Here is a 15,094-nt window from a genome sequence, read left to right on the forward strand (position 1 = left end):
TAACCACTGCACCACCAGGGAAGTCCCTCCCAAAGTGTTTTAATTGCTAATTTAGTTGAATGATTTTGCAGGGAACATGCACTCTCCAACCCACCATAGTCCCCATCCCTCCCTATTGCCTTCTCCAGTCCCCTGTTCTCATTTGCTTTCCCACCTGGCCCTGCTGAGCCCTCCCCAGACCTTGGTGGCTTGGAGGCTGCCCCAGGCCTGCAGGCCTAACTGGGCAGTGAGAAAGCCAATGTTCTCTCCTTCTTCTGAACCAAGACCTCAAGAATCCAGCTTCACCTCCTGGAGGCAAATGCCCACATTCAAGTTGTGGTCAAGTACAGGAAGTGGTGCCTGTGTGGACAGAGCTTAGGAAGCAGGCGACCTGGTTTCCAGGTATAACTTGGCTGTGTAATCCAGAACACATTCCTTCCCTCTCTGAGCACCAGTTTTCTCATCTGAATAATAGAGAATCGGACCGGGGCCCTTCGAATTCCAGCAACAGGTGACTCAAATCCAGAGGTTCATGCCCTGTTGTCTGCCACCCAGATCTGTGCTGATGCGGACTGCGTGCCTATGAGGGGTTCTAGGGGCACAGGAACAAGCAAGACACAGATAAGGTCCCTGCTCTCAAGGGGCTTGCATTCTAATAAAACAGGATCTAAACAAGTATGTGCATAGATATGAAATACAATACCAGGTAGGAAAAGTACCAGGAAGAAAAATAAAGCAGGGTTAAAGGAGTAGTGATGGGAAAGTGGAACAGTTTTAGAAAAGATGGTCATTGAAGGCAGAGACCTGAATTAGGTGAGGAAGCAAGCCATGGAGAGATCTGGGGCAAGGGTGTTCTGACAGAGGAAACAGCACATGCAGAGATCCTGAGGTGGAAACCAGTTTGACATGTGGGAGGACAAGCATGAAGACTGTACGGCTGGAAGTATGGGAGGCAAGGAGGAGGCAGGTGAGGTCAGAGAGGTGGGGAGAAGGCCATCTCAGCAAAGAGGAGGTGAGATTCTATTTTGATGATGGGAAGTTCTTGGAAGGATGAGTGCAGGATCATGACCTGATCTCATTTGTCTTTAGAGGGATCCACTTCAGCCAGCTGTGTAGAGAGTGGATCTATGGTGTCAGTCAAGATCCAATCAACAAAAGAGAAATCACTCTATGTATTCCAGACAAGAGGAATTTGATACAGGGAAGGAATTGAACTACCAAAGGGTCTGGTAAGTCAACCCTGGGATTAGCAACAGCAGGAAGTTGCTACCACTCTTAGGCTGGACGAATGATGGTATTCCAATGCCCAGAGGCCAGGGTCACCCAGCAGGCACCAGAACCCCAGAGGGGACTGCCTGAAGGGAGCCAGGGCTATGGAGAGAGAATGTCCTCCACAGAGGCAGATCCAGAGGTAGATCCAGGCTGAGCATGAAAGGGAAGATACCCTGGCTTCTTCCCTCCTGCCACCCTCCAGCCTTCTGCTGGTAACTTCCATTGGCTGAATTTACCCAAAAACCAAATGACAAAGGAGCCTGGGAAATCAGTTTCTTAGAAGGCAGAGCAGTGCTGTGGAAGATGGGAATGGATCTAAGGGCAAACAGACAAATGACCAGCACAAGGTGCAGAAGCGGAGGCCAGGACGGATCTGAAATGGTCCAGGTGAGGGGTGATAGTGGCTGGGAGCATGGTAGTGGTGGTGAGAAATGGCTGGATTCAGACACATTGATGGATTGTATGTGGTGTGTGGAGGAAACGGAGGTGTCAATGGAAACTTCTGAGATGGCATTTACTAATGGGGGAAGACTCTCTGGAGCAGATTGGGGTGGGGGGTCATAAGTCAAGTCCTGTTTTGGGGCATAGGACTTTTGAGATGCCCAGTTGACCCTGTACTGGGGGTGATGTTGAAGAGACAGCTGGAAACCCAAGACTGGGGTTCAAGGGAGAGGAAGGAGCTTCAGACACAAAGGCAAGCCATCAAGGTATACATGGGGTTTTGCCATGGGACTGGGTGACACCACCTGGGGGGCATATGCCCCATTGGAGTCACATGGCTTTCCCTGAGCCAATACCTTGGTGGTGGGGGGTGCAACACACTGACTGGCCAGGACTGGGTTTCATGCCTAGTCAGGAATGTGATATGAAAGGTGAGGGTCTTGCTCACCCAAACCACATGTCCTGAGTTGCGGAGAGGTGGCTTCCTAAAGAAAACTCAGAGTGTGCTTAGCAGAAGGGGACTTGTTTCCTAACAGCAAAAACAAAACAAAAGAAACAGCAGTTGCTCCCTAAGGGTTCCTCTCATTAATTCCACAGTGTCTTGAAGCACCTATTCTGTGCCAAGCTAATACCAGCTAAGGAACCTACTATGTGCCAAGTCCTGTGCTTTTCCCCTCACTTTACCTAGAGAACTAGCCCTACTGAGGACGAGAGGGTACCTAGGGGTCTCCCAGCTCCAGCTCTTGTCTCACTGGTACCTCAGTTTCCCCTCAGTACAAAGGCTGAATGATCCGATTAACCCCACTGATGGGGATGGCAGAAGACAGCAGATGTGGGGGGCGGCACTTCCCACCCCTGGAAAAGGCAGAATAGGATGTGGCTGACTCCAAAGCCCACACTCTAATGTCCTGAGTCTCACTCCAGCCTGTGCCTGCTCTGGGCCCCCCTCCCGAAGCACCCACAGCACTTCCACAGCACAGCCTTCAGCCTCCAGCTGGCAGCTGCTAGGACCCAGGGGGCCGGGTGCCAGGCCCTGCCCCTCCCTTGCCAGCTCTGTGTATCTCCAAAGGGCAGCATCAAAGTGACAGCCAGTACCATCTCCAGCAGGGGCTGAGTTGCTGGGGTGGAGGAGAGAACCACAGTCCCAGCCTTGCACACTTCCATGGGGCCGGCCAAGCCCCCAAGAGAATGGCAGCCTGGGTGTCTGAGCCAGCACCTGGGCAGCCTGTGAGGTGAGAGGCTAGAGGAGCAACGGACGGGTGATGGGAATGGGGCCGGGGGTGGCGAGGGGCAGGCGGGGGAAGCTCCATTTCGCTCTCTGCATCCCAGCACAGGGTGAAGCCTGAGCGCTCGAATGGCCAACGCCACAGGGCTGAACGCACCAGAAGTCGCAGCCTCGATGGGGTTGATCCTGGCGGCTGTCGTGGAGGCGGCAGCACTGCTGGGCAACGGCGCACTGCTGGTTGTCGTGCTGCGCACGCCGGGACTACGCGACGCGCTCTACCTCGTGCACCTGTGCGTAGTGGACCTGCTGGCTGCCGGCTCCATCATGCCGCTGGGCCTGCTGGCCGCTCCGCCGCCGGGGCTGGGCCGCGTGCGCCTGGGCCCCGCGCCCTGCCGCGCGGCACGCTTCCTCTCGGCGGCGCTGCTGCCCGCCTGTACGCTCGGCGTGGCGGCGCTCGGCCTGGCGCGCTACCGCCTCATAGTGCACCCGCTGCGGCCCGGCGCGCGGCCTCCGCCCACCCTCGTGCTCACCGCCGTGTGGGCGGCGGCGGGGCTGCTGGGCGCGCTCTCCTTGCTCGGGCCGCCGCCCGCACCGCCCCCTGCCCCGGCTCGCTGCTCTGTCCTGGCAGGGGGCCTCGAGCCCTTTCGGCCGCTCTGGGCGCTGCTGGCCTTCGCGCTGCCCGCCCTCCTGCTGCTCGGAGCGTACGGCGGCATCTTCCTCGTGGCGCGCCGCGCTGCCCTGCGGCCCCCGCGGCCCGCGCGCGGGTCCCGGCCGCGCTCCGACTCTCTGGACAGCCGCCTCTCCATTTTGCCGCCCCTTCGGCCTCGCCCGCCCTGGGGCAAAGCAGCCCTGGCCCCGGCGCTGGCCGTGGGCCAGTTCGCAGCCTGCTGGCTGCCTTACGGCTGTGCGTGCTTCGCGCCCGCTGCCCAGGCCGCCGCGGCCGAGGCGGCCGTCACCTGGGTAGCCTACTCGGCCTTCGCGGCTCACCCCTTCCTGTACGGCCTGCTGCAGCGCCCTGTACGCCGGACGCTGGGCCGTCTCGCCCGACGAGCGCTACCCCGGCCCCCGCGGGCCTGCACTTCGCGGGCCTGGCACCCGCGGGCCCTCCTGCAGCACCTCCATAGACCTCCAGAGGGCCCTGTCCTAGGCCCTTCTGAGGCACCAGAACAAGCCCGCGATTTGGCAGGAAGGGAGAGCCTGAGCATGCCAGAGGCCACGTGAGAGATGTCTCCCAAGGTGAGCCGGGACTGGAGAAAGCAGGGTGGTATCACAAAGGGCCCATCCAGCCTCCAGCACAGCTTATGGCAGGTAGCCTGCCTGCACTTCTGGCTCTGGAATGGGAGAAAGGGGACCTGCAGCCAAGTGAGGCCCAGAGGCTTCTGGGAGCTAGGAATCCTGAGTTCTGGGCCCAACTCTGCATGGCCTTGTACACAGACCTACCCTTCACTAGGTATCAGTTTTCCCATCTGTACCCTGGACCATCTCTAAGGGCTTCTCCAGCTTGGGTGATCTGGACACTCATGGGTGATCCCCAGGCCAAGGAAGAAGCAGAGGTGGGCAGGATCACAGAAGGCCCTAATGGCTCACAGCCAAAGGGAATGGGCCAAGTAGGGCAGGGTCTGGGTTACAGCCACAGCAGGAGGAACCAGTGAAGGGACATTCAGAAAGACCTCCTGCACATCTGCACCAAGGAGAGGCTGGACAAAACTACTGGAACTCCTCCATCAGCTTCTAAAAATGTCCAGAAAACAACTGGATCGCTTTGGTGCCAGAGGCAGGAGGCTGGACAACATGACCCCCCAAAGAGCCCTGAAGCCCCAGAACTGGCATGTGGAAGGGGCCGAGGCCCAGCTGGGGCTGATGGAGTCACAGATGGGGGTCCTCTGGGGTCTCAGCTACACCCGTTTTCTGGAGGTTTTGCCAATACCCACAGTGTTTCACAGCTTCCTGGTCTCTCAGAATATTTATTCAAAAACAGGAATTGAAAAAACTGTACAGAGTGTCTGCTGCTGAGAACTCGGCCCCTGCCCCCATGCCACTCCCCCAGCTGCCTGGCAGTGCCCCCTCTTCGGGCTGCCCTCTGCCAAGCCCAGCCAGTCCATTCCAGTCAAAAGGGTATCAGTGGAAGCAGCAGGAATCTGCAGGGAGGTGGGGAGAGAAGCATGGCCCCCAGCCGCCCCCAGGCCTCCTCCCTGATCCCCACAGGGGGACAGGAGGCAGGGAAGCCCTGAGGGATGGGGAGTGCATGAGTGACCCCCGCAAAGTGGGGGCACTTAGGATGCTCCCTGCATCCAAGCACAGAGCTAGAGGGGATCAAGACCCCTACCCTGGGGCTGCTGCAGCTCCCAGAACCCTGGGCCAAAAACAGCCCCCACTCCGAGAGCAGGGACTCCCACAGACCGGGGCAGGGTGGGGGGGTGCATCCATGCGTCTGGGCATTAGCGGCGTTTGGGACCGCCCCCCCCCCCCCCGGGGGGGGGCCTCCTTGGGCAGATAGTGGAGGCAGCCCCCTGCCGGCAGTCCTGCCTGCTCCCGTGCCTGTGCCTCAGCTGGCCTCAGTAGGGGGAGAATTTCTGCCGCTCAGCTTTCTTGCTCCCATTGGCCGCTGCCATCTTGGCAGTGTAGGCCGCCAAGCCCGGCGGTGGCCCTGGGGAGGCAGGTGGTAGAGCCAAGAAGGGTACAGGCTTGAGGCCGATGAAGTTGGAGAGGGAGATGGCATAGGGCGTGCCCAGCAGGCCTGGGGGAGCGGTGGGCAGGGCCGTCAGGGGTGGCGAGAAGGGGGCAGGCAGGTCTGTGGGGGCCGAGCCGGGTGTCCCCCCAGAGGTAGACTTGGCCGTTTCTAGACTGGAAAGAGGGATAGAGAGGGAAGATGAAGGGGAAGGTCGGGGGTGAGAAAGGAGGCAATGAGGGCAAATATAAGGGGTGAGATTAGATGAAAAATAGAGAGGACTTGAGAACAATGACCTGGGGAGGGTGTGTTTGAGGAGAAGATGGGAAAGGTTGGAAGAGCGCGGACGGGAAGAAAGGACAAGTAAATATAGCATTGGGTAAGGGGAGAAATGGGGAGGCCGAAGACCCAGGGAAAAGAGACAGGGTTGGAGAAACAGGACATGGGGGACAGATGTATGGGGAAGATGGGGCAACACTGAACAAGTGTGGCAAGGTTAGGGGAGGCAGAGGACAGGCCCAGGAGAAGGGAGGTCAGCTCTCCCCACCCGACCTGTGCCTTTCTCAGGCACAAAAGTCCCATGACCTGTGATACCCCACCCCACACTCACCAGGCAGTGATGAGGTACTGGGCCAGGGCGATGGACACTGGTGAACCAGTGATGGTCACGTGCCGCTCACCAGCGCCCTCTGCTTGGTTCCCGATCTTGATATGTGCCCCTGACATCTGCCGGATCTCACTGATCTTGCTGCCCTGGCGCCCAATCACGCAGCCAATCAGCTGGAGAGAGGGTGGAATTCAACCCTAGGTGAGGCCCAGACGCCCCAGGCCCCCCTACCCACCCTCAAACTACCCCATCCCGTGCTCACGTCGTTGGGAACCAAGAACTCCTGTGAGCTGGTCTGTGTGCCAGGATCCAATCCTGCTGGGGGGAGAAGAGGGATTGGGCGTGAGTCTGGACCTTTGCTGCCTCCCCGTGTCCTTTCCAGAGGGGCTACCTGGCCCCTTGGGATCTGCCCCTGCTTCCTTCTGCAGGGACTGCTCACCTGGCACCATGCTGGGTGAGGCGAAGGGGACTGCGTGGCCCGAGAGCTGCTGGAGCTTGGTGACCTGTGCCAAGAAGAAGGGTCAGGAGTCAGAGGAGGCTCAGTTCGGGAAGGGGTGCCTTGGGCTGCGGTCACTCACCTCAGCTGAGGTCACAGCCCCATACTGACCCTGGACGGAGAAGCCCTGTGGGGACAAAGTGGGTAAAAGGGGGTTACTGTGATCAGGGCAGTTTGGCCAGAGTCACCCCTCCCCACCTCTCCCTGGACCCCCAATTCCTTCTTCCATCCCCTTCCCCGGTAACACATCCCACCCCTCCTGCTGTTCCCCCTCACCTGGTTGGTGGAGAGAAGGACAGTACCTAAGGAGAGGCTTGGATGATATGGGATAGTGGCTCCTTTGGGTGGGGACTGGAAGGCACAAAAGGGGAGGCTCTATCAGGACCTTCTCAGGCCCCCCCTGACCTCCCCAAGGGCCCTGTGTTCTCAAGGCCCTCTCTATAACCCCCAGGTAAATGCAGCCCGACATCCTGGAGCTTCTCACATCCATCCCTGCAGCCCCACTCTATCCCCACCTGGTGTCACGTGGGACTTGAGGGCCTGACAAGGCAGGCCCAGGGCCCATCCCCTGCCCTCTCTCCCTGCCCCAGGGCAGCACCTCCAGGATAACAGCACAGATCTGGCGCACACACAAGATGATGGCATCAGGCACCCCAGAGACGGTGACAGCACGCTCTGTGGAGTTGGGGAGCAGGTCCCCTGCCACCTGCACCTGGGCACCTGTAGTCTGCAAGCAGAGAACGGGGGCCACTTTCAGCTACTCCCATAACCCAGAGCATGCCTAGGCTCGGAGCTCCCCACAGGACAGGAAGCTGTAAGCCCAGGTCTCCCCTTGAAACTGAAGGGTAAGACTCTCTTGGGGTGGTACCCCTTCCCCTCACCTCTCGGATCTCCTTGATCTTGGTGCCAGCCTTCCCAATCAGCGAGCCACACTGGCTTGCAGGGATGACAAGGCGCAGGGTCACTGGAGGTCTGGAGACATTCCCCCCGTTTGCAGGAGCAGCACAGAGGTCCTGGGCAGGAAGACTGGGTTGGCTGTGCATGCCCCTACTGCTCCCCCTCCCCTGGAGCACCTTCTTGCTGGGGGATGAAGGAGGGAAGCCTGCCCGCGTCCCACTCCAATGAGAGAACCCTGTCCTTAGCTTGGCCTTCTGTCCCACCCGTAGCCATTCTGTGGAGTCAGAGTCCTGTTCCTCCCGGGGAACCACCTGTGGCCCCCAGCCCCTCAGACAGCCACAGACCTCATCCAGCTTGAAGGCAATCATGGAGACTGCATGGAAGACGGCTGCTGTAGATCCGGTGATGGTGGTGATGCGCTCAGGGCAGGAGCCCTCAGAGATGGTGATCCGGGCGCTACTCTGTGGGTGCAGGACAAGCGCCAGGCAACGGGGCTCCTTCTCTGCTTCCTGGCCAAGAACTTGCCTGCCCCTCCACTCACCAGGCCCCAGCCAAGGCTGGAAACAGCCACCTTCTAGGGGCACTCACTGGTCATCCCAGATGGTGGATTCAGGGACAAGGTGAAGCAGGCATCTCCCCTCCCCTCCAAACCAGGTGCCCTGGGCTCCTCTCCCAAACTCCGTCCTCACCTGTTCCCGGATTCGCTTTACAGTCTCTCCTTTCTGCAGGAGACAAAATAGAAGGCAAAATAGAGAATGGCTTTTAGGCCAAGCAGCCGTTGATTCCTTTCCTGGACTGAGGTCTCAGGTTGAAGGGGACATACAGAACAGAACGAGGTACCTACCTTCCCAATTATGCTGCCCACTTCCTGCAAACAAGACAAGAGTGGAGTCAGCAGGGTACCAATACCCCAGGGCCAGCGCTTGCCCCTACTTCAGGCAGGGGCTCTGCAGGAGACAGGATACCCAAGATCAAACTCCCTCCCGGAGGACCAGGTCTTGCCTCGCCTTGCACTTTGCCCCCTCCTGAGCCACAGCGAAGCACTCCCCCACAAGCACTTACTTTCCCATGCATCAGCATCCGCAGTGTGAGGGTGATGCTGAGCTCTGGCTCCTCCTCCAGCCCCGCATCTGAGCCGCTCATCCTGTCAGGCGGGGCTGGGGCCGAGGCCGCCTGGGAGTGCGTCCACGCTGTGGCCTGGCCGGCTCTGCGGGGGGCAGTGGGAGATGGGTTAGAGAAGAGCTCAGCTTTCTTTCAGGTCCCTTGCCCTTACATGGGAACCCCAGAGCCAAGCTAGATAAACTTCCAGAGCAGGGAGACAGCGTGGACCACAAGTTTCAAGTGTCACATTGACCAGTTTGCTGTGTGCAGCTCACTAGCTGTGTAAGCCTGGCTGACATATTTAACCCTTCTGAGCCTCAGCTTCCCATCTGTAAGAAGGGGATACCCAATCCAGTCCCCAGAGTTATGAGAATTAAAAGGAGATAGGTGCATATGTGACAGGCACCCAGTTTCCACAAGTATCCTTCCCTTCCCCTCGTACGTCAGGAGAATTAACTATGGGAGTCCAGAGAGGGAGCCTCCTACCTGACCTCTTGGAAGAGGGGACCGTTGTCGATTGGCCCTTGAAGGTTGGGCTAAAATCGAAACGTTACTTCAAATGGGAGGCACTTGCGCCCAGGGACCAGAGCCCCTGCTGGCTAGAGCCTGGAGGAGCAGCTGGAGAGGGAGCCGGAGCAGCCACGGGAGCCATGGGAGGTCTTGAAAGGTGGGCAGAAGTGAAGGTAGTGAGGCTCCAGGAGGGTGGGCTGCATCCGTCCACTAGAAGTCACTAAAGCAGAGGCTCCTGCGGACAGCTGTGAGCGAGGTTCATTCAGCACTGGGGGTGGGGGTGGCGGTGGGGTCTGGGGACCAGCCGTGTGCACGGTGGTTTTCTGAGCCCTCTCCTATGTGCTGAGGAGGTTAGAAGTGTCCGGGCTGGCCGTGTTCCCAGCTTGGAGCACTTTCTACTGTACCAGAAACAAATCACTTGGACTCTTGAGTCTCAGTGTTCTCACCCGTAAAATGGAGGGACTGCTTCCCCCTTGGAACTGGGTGATGGGTAAGAAAGGGATTGGGGGGCTGGGGAATGTCAAGGCCGTTAACTGATGGAAGAAGGAGGAGCTGGAGATTAGCTGCTGGGATTAGCCCAGCCGCCAGCCCTCCCCACCCGACCCCTTTTCATGCCCCAACTTAATCCTGAACCTTAATCCTGCTTGGAAATCCCTCTCCTCCAGCGGCTGCCGCCCGCCAAGGCTCTGCCTTGATGGGAAGCTCACCGGGGAACCAGAACCTGAGCAGGAAAACAGGGAGGGGACCAACTGGTGCCAAGTCTGAGCCAAGAACAAGCCCTAACCCTATGAATTCCTACTGCCTGGGAAGGGTGGGGGGGATGAGTGTGCTGGGCTCGAGCACCCCAGAGACCCCTGGGCACCTTCCTCCTCAACCCCCTGCCCTATCCTGACTCGAGGGTCAAGGGTGTGGAGCTCTGTTCAATGCCCTCTTCAGAACCCCCCTTGCTAGCCTGAGCGTGGGCATGGAGGAAGGAGGCGGGGTGGGGCTCCCAGCCTGGCTGTCTCTGGAAGCCACTGTATGGCCTGAGATCTTTATTTCTTCATCTGTACCATGGGGGTGACAACCCTGACTCCCCAAACACCCAGTAACTGTTGCCTCCCCAGCACCTGCTCCTCCCTCCGCTTGAGTTCTGTCCATCGGCTCTCCAGAGGTCAGAGGTCAACAGTGGATGCAGGGCCTGTGCTCTGTGAGCATCCTGGCCAGCCTCATGCTGGCTGCCCTTGCTAACATTCCCCCAGCTGCCAGCAGTTCCCCCAGCAAAGCACTCGTGATGACGTGCTTAGTTTCTGTTGCCCTGGCCAGCCCGGGAGCCCCTTAGAGCAGGAGCCAAGGCTGCCACCCTCTCCTTGTGTTCCCAGAGCCAGGCTGGAGAAGTTACTCAGAACACGCTGGTTATCTGAACAGATGAATTCACCAAACAGAAGGGGAGCCTGGTGCCTAGAGAGGGTCTGTAACCTGCCCAAGGTCACAGAGAGGTGGAGCCTGGTGGGACTAGCAGGGCCCTGCCTGCTAGTGTGAGGGCCTCCTCTGTCTGGCTGTCCTGTCTGGGTCTGTCTGTCCCCTTCCAGGGGGGACAGGGGCAGCTCTTCAAAGGTGGGGAGCAGGCTTTAGTAGTCTCTCAGACCCCTGCTTGGTTGGTAGACATGGGTTGTGTTTGGAAAGGACTGTACTTGTCCAGAGCCACATCTTAAGCTCCGGAACTTTCTGGGGCTCAGGGACCTCTTTGGGGTGGTAACCAATGGGAGGCCCGACATTGTCCCCATACCATTTGCACATCAACTTTTGTGGGCAAAGGCTCCTGGGAAAATAGGGCAGAAGGGTTGGGATGTGGCCAGAACTAGGGCTCCTGCCCTGAAAAAGATACCTGGGTTTACAGCAGAGCCCCACTGCCCCAAATTCAATGGGTGACCTTGGCCAGGCCTGCACCTGACCTAGACCTCAGTTTACCTACCTGTGCTATGTGTGTGTGTGTGTTTGCAGGAAGGGGGTGGGGGAGGGGAGTGGCTGGTCTCTCTGTGTCCTTCCTGTTTTGATAGACCCTCAAGGTCTTTCCTCTCTTTAGGGGAGAACAAGGGGTCTTGATACAGGTCTCTCTAATTATTCTCCTAGGAGCCCTAAGGACAAGCAGCCCTACTAGGCATATTGGCTCCCCTTCTACCCTTACAGGGGCTCTAGGGAGTTGCTTGCTGCTCCAGCTTGGTGGGCCCTAGGTCCCTGCTGGGCCACCCACATGGCAGCCACGCGTCATGCCACACTGACCTCCAGCTCACCTCTGGGGGTACCCAGCCCCCTCTGGTCAGCAGGGCTCCCTGGCAGGACATACCAAGCTCAGACCAGGCCTCTGACCTCGGGTGTTCCCTTCTTCTCCCCAGACCCCCTCCCCAGATCCAGTGCCCACTCCTTCTGTCTCTGGCTTCCTGCCCCCCAAGCTGGAGGGGGGGGGGGGGGGGGGGGTGACAGCTGTGTAAGCAATGGCGGCTGCCCCTTCCTGCCCCTCCCCCCCAGCTGTCTCTCTCTCATGACAGCTGCCCAATCAAAGGGCCGGGGGCTTAGCCAGCTCCCCCCCACACGCAGGGATCAAGTGTCCACCCTGGCTTTGTTCTGGAGCAAGAACAATCCGGGGGAGGGGAAGGCTCCTGGGGCCAAGCAACTCAAGTGGACTGGCCCGCCCCTTGGGGGATTCCCTTGGCTCTAATAGCTAGAGTGTCTGGACCAACTAGGGCTTGTAGACCCACCTGGGCTGGAAAGAGAGAAGAGTCCAGTCTCCAAGTTCATCCCCCACCTTACATCCCCCAACGGTCCCCAACCTAACAGCCTCCTTCTATTCCTCTCCAAAAGCAGCCATGCTGGCCACACCCAGTGATGCTGGAGAATGGCTCAGGGCATCAGGCGAAGCAGGGCATGGTGGGGATGGGGTGGGGGGAGTGGACCCTGGGGCCGGAGGGGATCAGCACTGCGGGATCCTGACTCCCCTGCCCATTTCTCTGGGCATGCTCACCCTTTCTGATTAACTAGGCCTCCAGAAGAATTGCCACAGCATCCTTGGATCCATATGCCCAGCCTCTCAGCCTTACAGCCTCCCAGGATGGCCATTCATACCTACTTTATGGGAGAGTTGGGGGAGGAGGGGCCTGGAGGGGAGCAGCCTGGGGTCTATGAGCTCCAGCCTCTGCTTCCTTGACCTAGAACTGTCCTGTAGACTCAGTACTAGGCAGAGACGGGAAGCTCTGACAAGCTGGCTGGTGCCAGAAATGCTACAGCCTCCTTAGAGCATCATTAGGCAACCCCTCAAGAGTCCTCACAGCCAAGGGAAACCAAGGCAGGCCCAGGCCCAGACTGGAGTCCAGGAGAAAGGGTGCAACTTCATGGTACAGCCCCATGCACTGGTACACATCCCCTCACTGTCTCACCAAATTGAGAAAGGTCTCTAGCTTCCATTCTCCATGCTAGACTGGGTCACTCTGCTGCTCAACAGCCATCCTTGGCTCCCCAATGCCCAATGAATAAAGCCTGATCTCCATAGATGGGCACTCAAGGCCCTTCATGATCTGGTCTCTGCCAACTTCTCTTGTCTCATCTCTACCCCATCCCCCACACACACCAGACTGCAAAACACGCCTAGCACCACCAGGCCTCTGGGCCTTTGCCCAGGCTGATCCTAGCTTGAAATGCCCATCCTCCCCACTCTGTCCAAATCCTTCTGAGATGCTGCCTCCTCTGTGAAGCCCTCCCCAACCTTCCAAGTCAGATGTTATCACTCAGGCCTCTCTGCCCCTCCAAGATGCCTACAACACAAAGAAGCCCCATTTGGGCATTTCTGAGCCTGCCTTTCCACTACAGAGTTCCAGGAGGGCAGAAGCTCCTCCAGGAGGGCAGAAGCCAGTACCAGTCTCAGTGTGCAGGGAGAAGAAAGGGCTCACAGGGCCCAGAGGCATTAGAGACCAGCGATGGGGCTAAGAATCCCAGAGAAGCAGTGACAGTGGGGTGAGAAGACCCAGGGCTCAGGGGACCAGCCCCACGCAAGAGTCAGGATCTGCCTGGACAGGGTTCCCAGTTCCCATTCCTTAGCACCCCCAGCCCCTGCTCCTGCTGTGTCTCTGGGTCTAGGGGCTCCCCAGGCATTATCACGGGTGGGGGATTTGCACTTTGAGACTTCTGGAGGCCCTGAGTGGGTTTCACCATGGCGAAGGGGGGCTGAAGGAAGAACTGTGGTGTGGCATAGGTTTCACAAAATCGGGCTCAGACTGTCATAGCTGGAAGGGCCTCATCAGAGGGGAACCTGAGGCCCAGAGAGGAAGGGGCTTGTCTGTAAGGCTACATGAGAATGAGAGGCAACTGGCAGAGCTGGCAGAATCCCAGGGTCCACCTGTGCAGCTCAGAGCTCTTTCCTCAAGAGGTCAGCGCCACTAGGCAATGGGGATGGAGGCTGGAGGGGGGCAGTGATGGGAGTAGGGAGGGTGGGCAGAGCCTGTCTGGGGACACAGGGCGGGGCAAAGCCAGCCTCCCTGTGGCCTGGGCCTGCCAGGGTGTGTGGGCCGCCTGCTCCCAGCCCCCCACCCTGAGCATGCAAGAAGAACAATCCCCTTGTGTTTGGGCAGCCTGAGCCTGCATGCTGATGAAGGCTGGGGGGTGGGGGCTGGGATGGGGGCGCCTTGGAGGTTGAGGGGGTTCCAGGGCCCGGAGGGGCTAGGGGACCTTCAGATGGGAAAAGGATAGGGTCCCAGGTGCTGGCTCTGAAGCAGTGAGGGTAACACCAGGAAAGAGTGAAGGCTGTAGTTGAGGTTTAAGGTCCTGGGGAGTCACCGGGGGTCTAAAAACTCTTTGTAGGAGAAGAGGAACCCCTGGAGACACATGCTCTATTGGTCCAGCGTGAAGGTGACCATCCTGCGCTTGGTGGGAACTAAGAGCCCACATTCTGGAAGGAGGGAATGCACCTGGCCCTGGGTGCATCCCCTTGAAGACCACTCCCCAGGGCGCTGGAGTCGGGCGGGGCACTGGGTGCTACAGGTCCCAAGATGGCGGGCCTGGGATAGGGGACTGAGGAGGCAGGCACCTCCCTCTCCTGGCGAAGCAGGCTCCAGGGCCAGGCTGAAGTGACTAGCCAGAGCCCCCGCACCTCCCAGGACTCCAGCTAAGAAGCTAGGTCAGAGCTGAGGGGCTAAAGAGCCACAGGGCACAAGGGACCACTCCGAGCCCCCAACTGTCATTTCCACACACCCCTGGCCTGGAGGTCTGTGTCTGGTGCCCTCAAGGACTGCAGAGAATGGGAAGGGGTGTGTGCTGAGCCAGGAACTGCAGGGGAATGTCAGATGGGGACAGAGATGGAGCAGAACCAGAACCCAGGGCAGGAGGTCGAGAGAAGAGCAGGTCCAAAGGACAGAAACAGCAGGTGGGATGAGGGCCTCAAATCTGGGGTCTCAGGTCCAGGAAACCCCTCCCTGGTACTGGGGGCTCCTCTAGCAGACCAGCGCCCCCCACCTGTGCAGGCCTGGGCCCGTGTGGGACAGGGAACGTGTTCCTCGCAGTCTCCCAGTCTCCCAAACCCGCGACCCCAGCCTGTGGACTCAGGCGCGGGCTCCCCGCCCCTGGCCGAACCCCCAAACTTCGCGGCCCGCGGTGCCCCGCCCGGCCCGCGCCCTACCTCGCTGGGGCTGTCCTGCGGCGGTGGCGGCGCGGCGGCTGGGCCGCTCAGTCCCACATTGTCCCCGGGAGAGGCGGCCGCTCACAACTGCGAGTGACATCAGCTGCGAACAATGAGGGGTTTGACAGGCGCGGAGCCCGGCCGGCCCGGAGCCCGGCTCCGCGCCCCCCCCCACCCCCGGCCCGCCCGGCCCGGCCCCTCCCCGCCCCCTCCCCGGATCCGATTACAGCGCGGCGGGCCCGCCCCAGCCGCCC

The 15,094-nt window shown here is 59.4% G+C and overlaps 2 protein-coding genes and 1 long non-coding RNA gene across 10 annotated transcripts; 2 read left to right on the forward strand and 1 right to left on the reverse strand.

The window, feature by feature from the left end:
* The first annotated feature begins 1,094 nt into the window (after positions 1-1,094).
* Positions 1,095-4,912, forward strand: GPR62 (G protein-coupled receptor 62). Of its 3 annotated transcripts, none has more exons than XM_027120976.1 (2): positions 1,095-1,208; positions 3,027-4,862. In XM_027120976.1, exon 2 carries the CDS (start codon positions 3,047-3,049, stop codon positions 4,136-4,138), a length of 1,092 nt encoding a protein of 363 aa, XP_026976777.1. In that variant the 5' UTR covers positions 1,095-1,208; positions 3,027-3,046; the 3' UTR covers positions 4,139-4,862. The 3 variants fall into 3 exon arrangements, with proteins under 3 accessions (XP_026976777.1, XP_026976775.1, XP_026976776.1); XM_027120974.1 differs by having other exon boundaries at positions 1,096-1,208; positions 3,022-4,862; XM_027120975.1 differs by lacking the exon at positions 1,095-1,208 and adding an exon at positions 2,797-2,924 and having other exon boundaries at positions 3,022-4,912.
* PCBP4 (poly(rC) binding protein 4) lies at positions 4,862-15,006 on the reverse strand. Of its 6 annotated transcripts, none has more exons than XM_027120962.1 (14): positions 14,841-15,006; positions 9,173-9,209; positions 8,648-8,792; positions 8,430-8,453; positions 8,275-8,307; positions 7,930-8,046; positions 7,570-7,701; positions 7,287-7,415; positions 6,965-7,039; positions 6,771-6,815; positions 6,632-6,695; positions 6,455-6,510; positions 6,196-6,365; positions 4,862-5,564 (listed from the first exon to the last, which is right to left on the reverse strand). In XM_027120962.1, exons 1-14 carry the CDS (start codon positions 14,938-14,940, stop codon positions 5,498-5,500), a joined length of 1,194 nt encoding a protein of 397 aa, XP_026976763.1. In that variant the 5' UTR covers positions 14,941-15,006; the 3' UTR covers positions 4,862-5,497. The 6 variants fall into 6 exon arrangements, with proteins under 6 accessions (XP_026976763.1, XP_026976764.1, XP_026976760.1 ...); XM_027120963.1 differs by having other exon boundaries at positions 6,455-6,507; positions 14,841-15,005; XM_027120959.1 differs by having other exon boundaries at positions 4,862-5,761; positions 6,455-6,507; positions 14,841-15,005.
* On the forward strand, positions 6,697-7,972 carry LOC113627953 (uncharacterized). The gene is made up of 3 exons (XR_003435821.1): positions 6,697-6,828; positions 7,279-7,533; positions 7,855-7,972. It is a non-coding gene; the product is annotated as an uncharacterized LOC113627953 (long non-coding RNA).
* Positions 15,007-15,094: the final 88 nt, after the last annotated feature.

This window comes from Aethalodelphis obliquidens, unplaced genomic scaffold (assembly GCF_003676395.1).
Source record: "Aethalodelphis obliquidens isolate GAN/ISIS:26980383/991018 unplaced genomic scaffold, ASM367639v1 scaffold22, whole genome shotgun sequence".
NCBI lineage: Eukaryota > Metazoa > Chordata > Mammalia > Artiodactyla > Delphinidae > Aethalodelphis > Aethalodelphis obliquidens.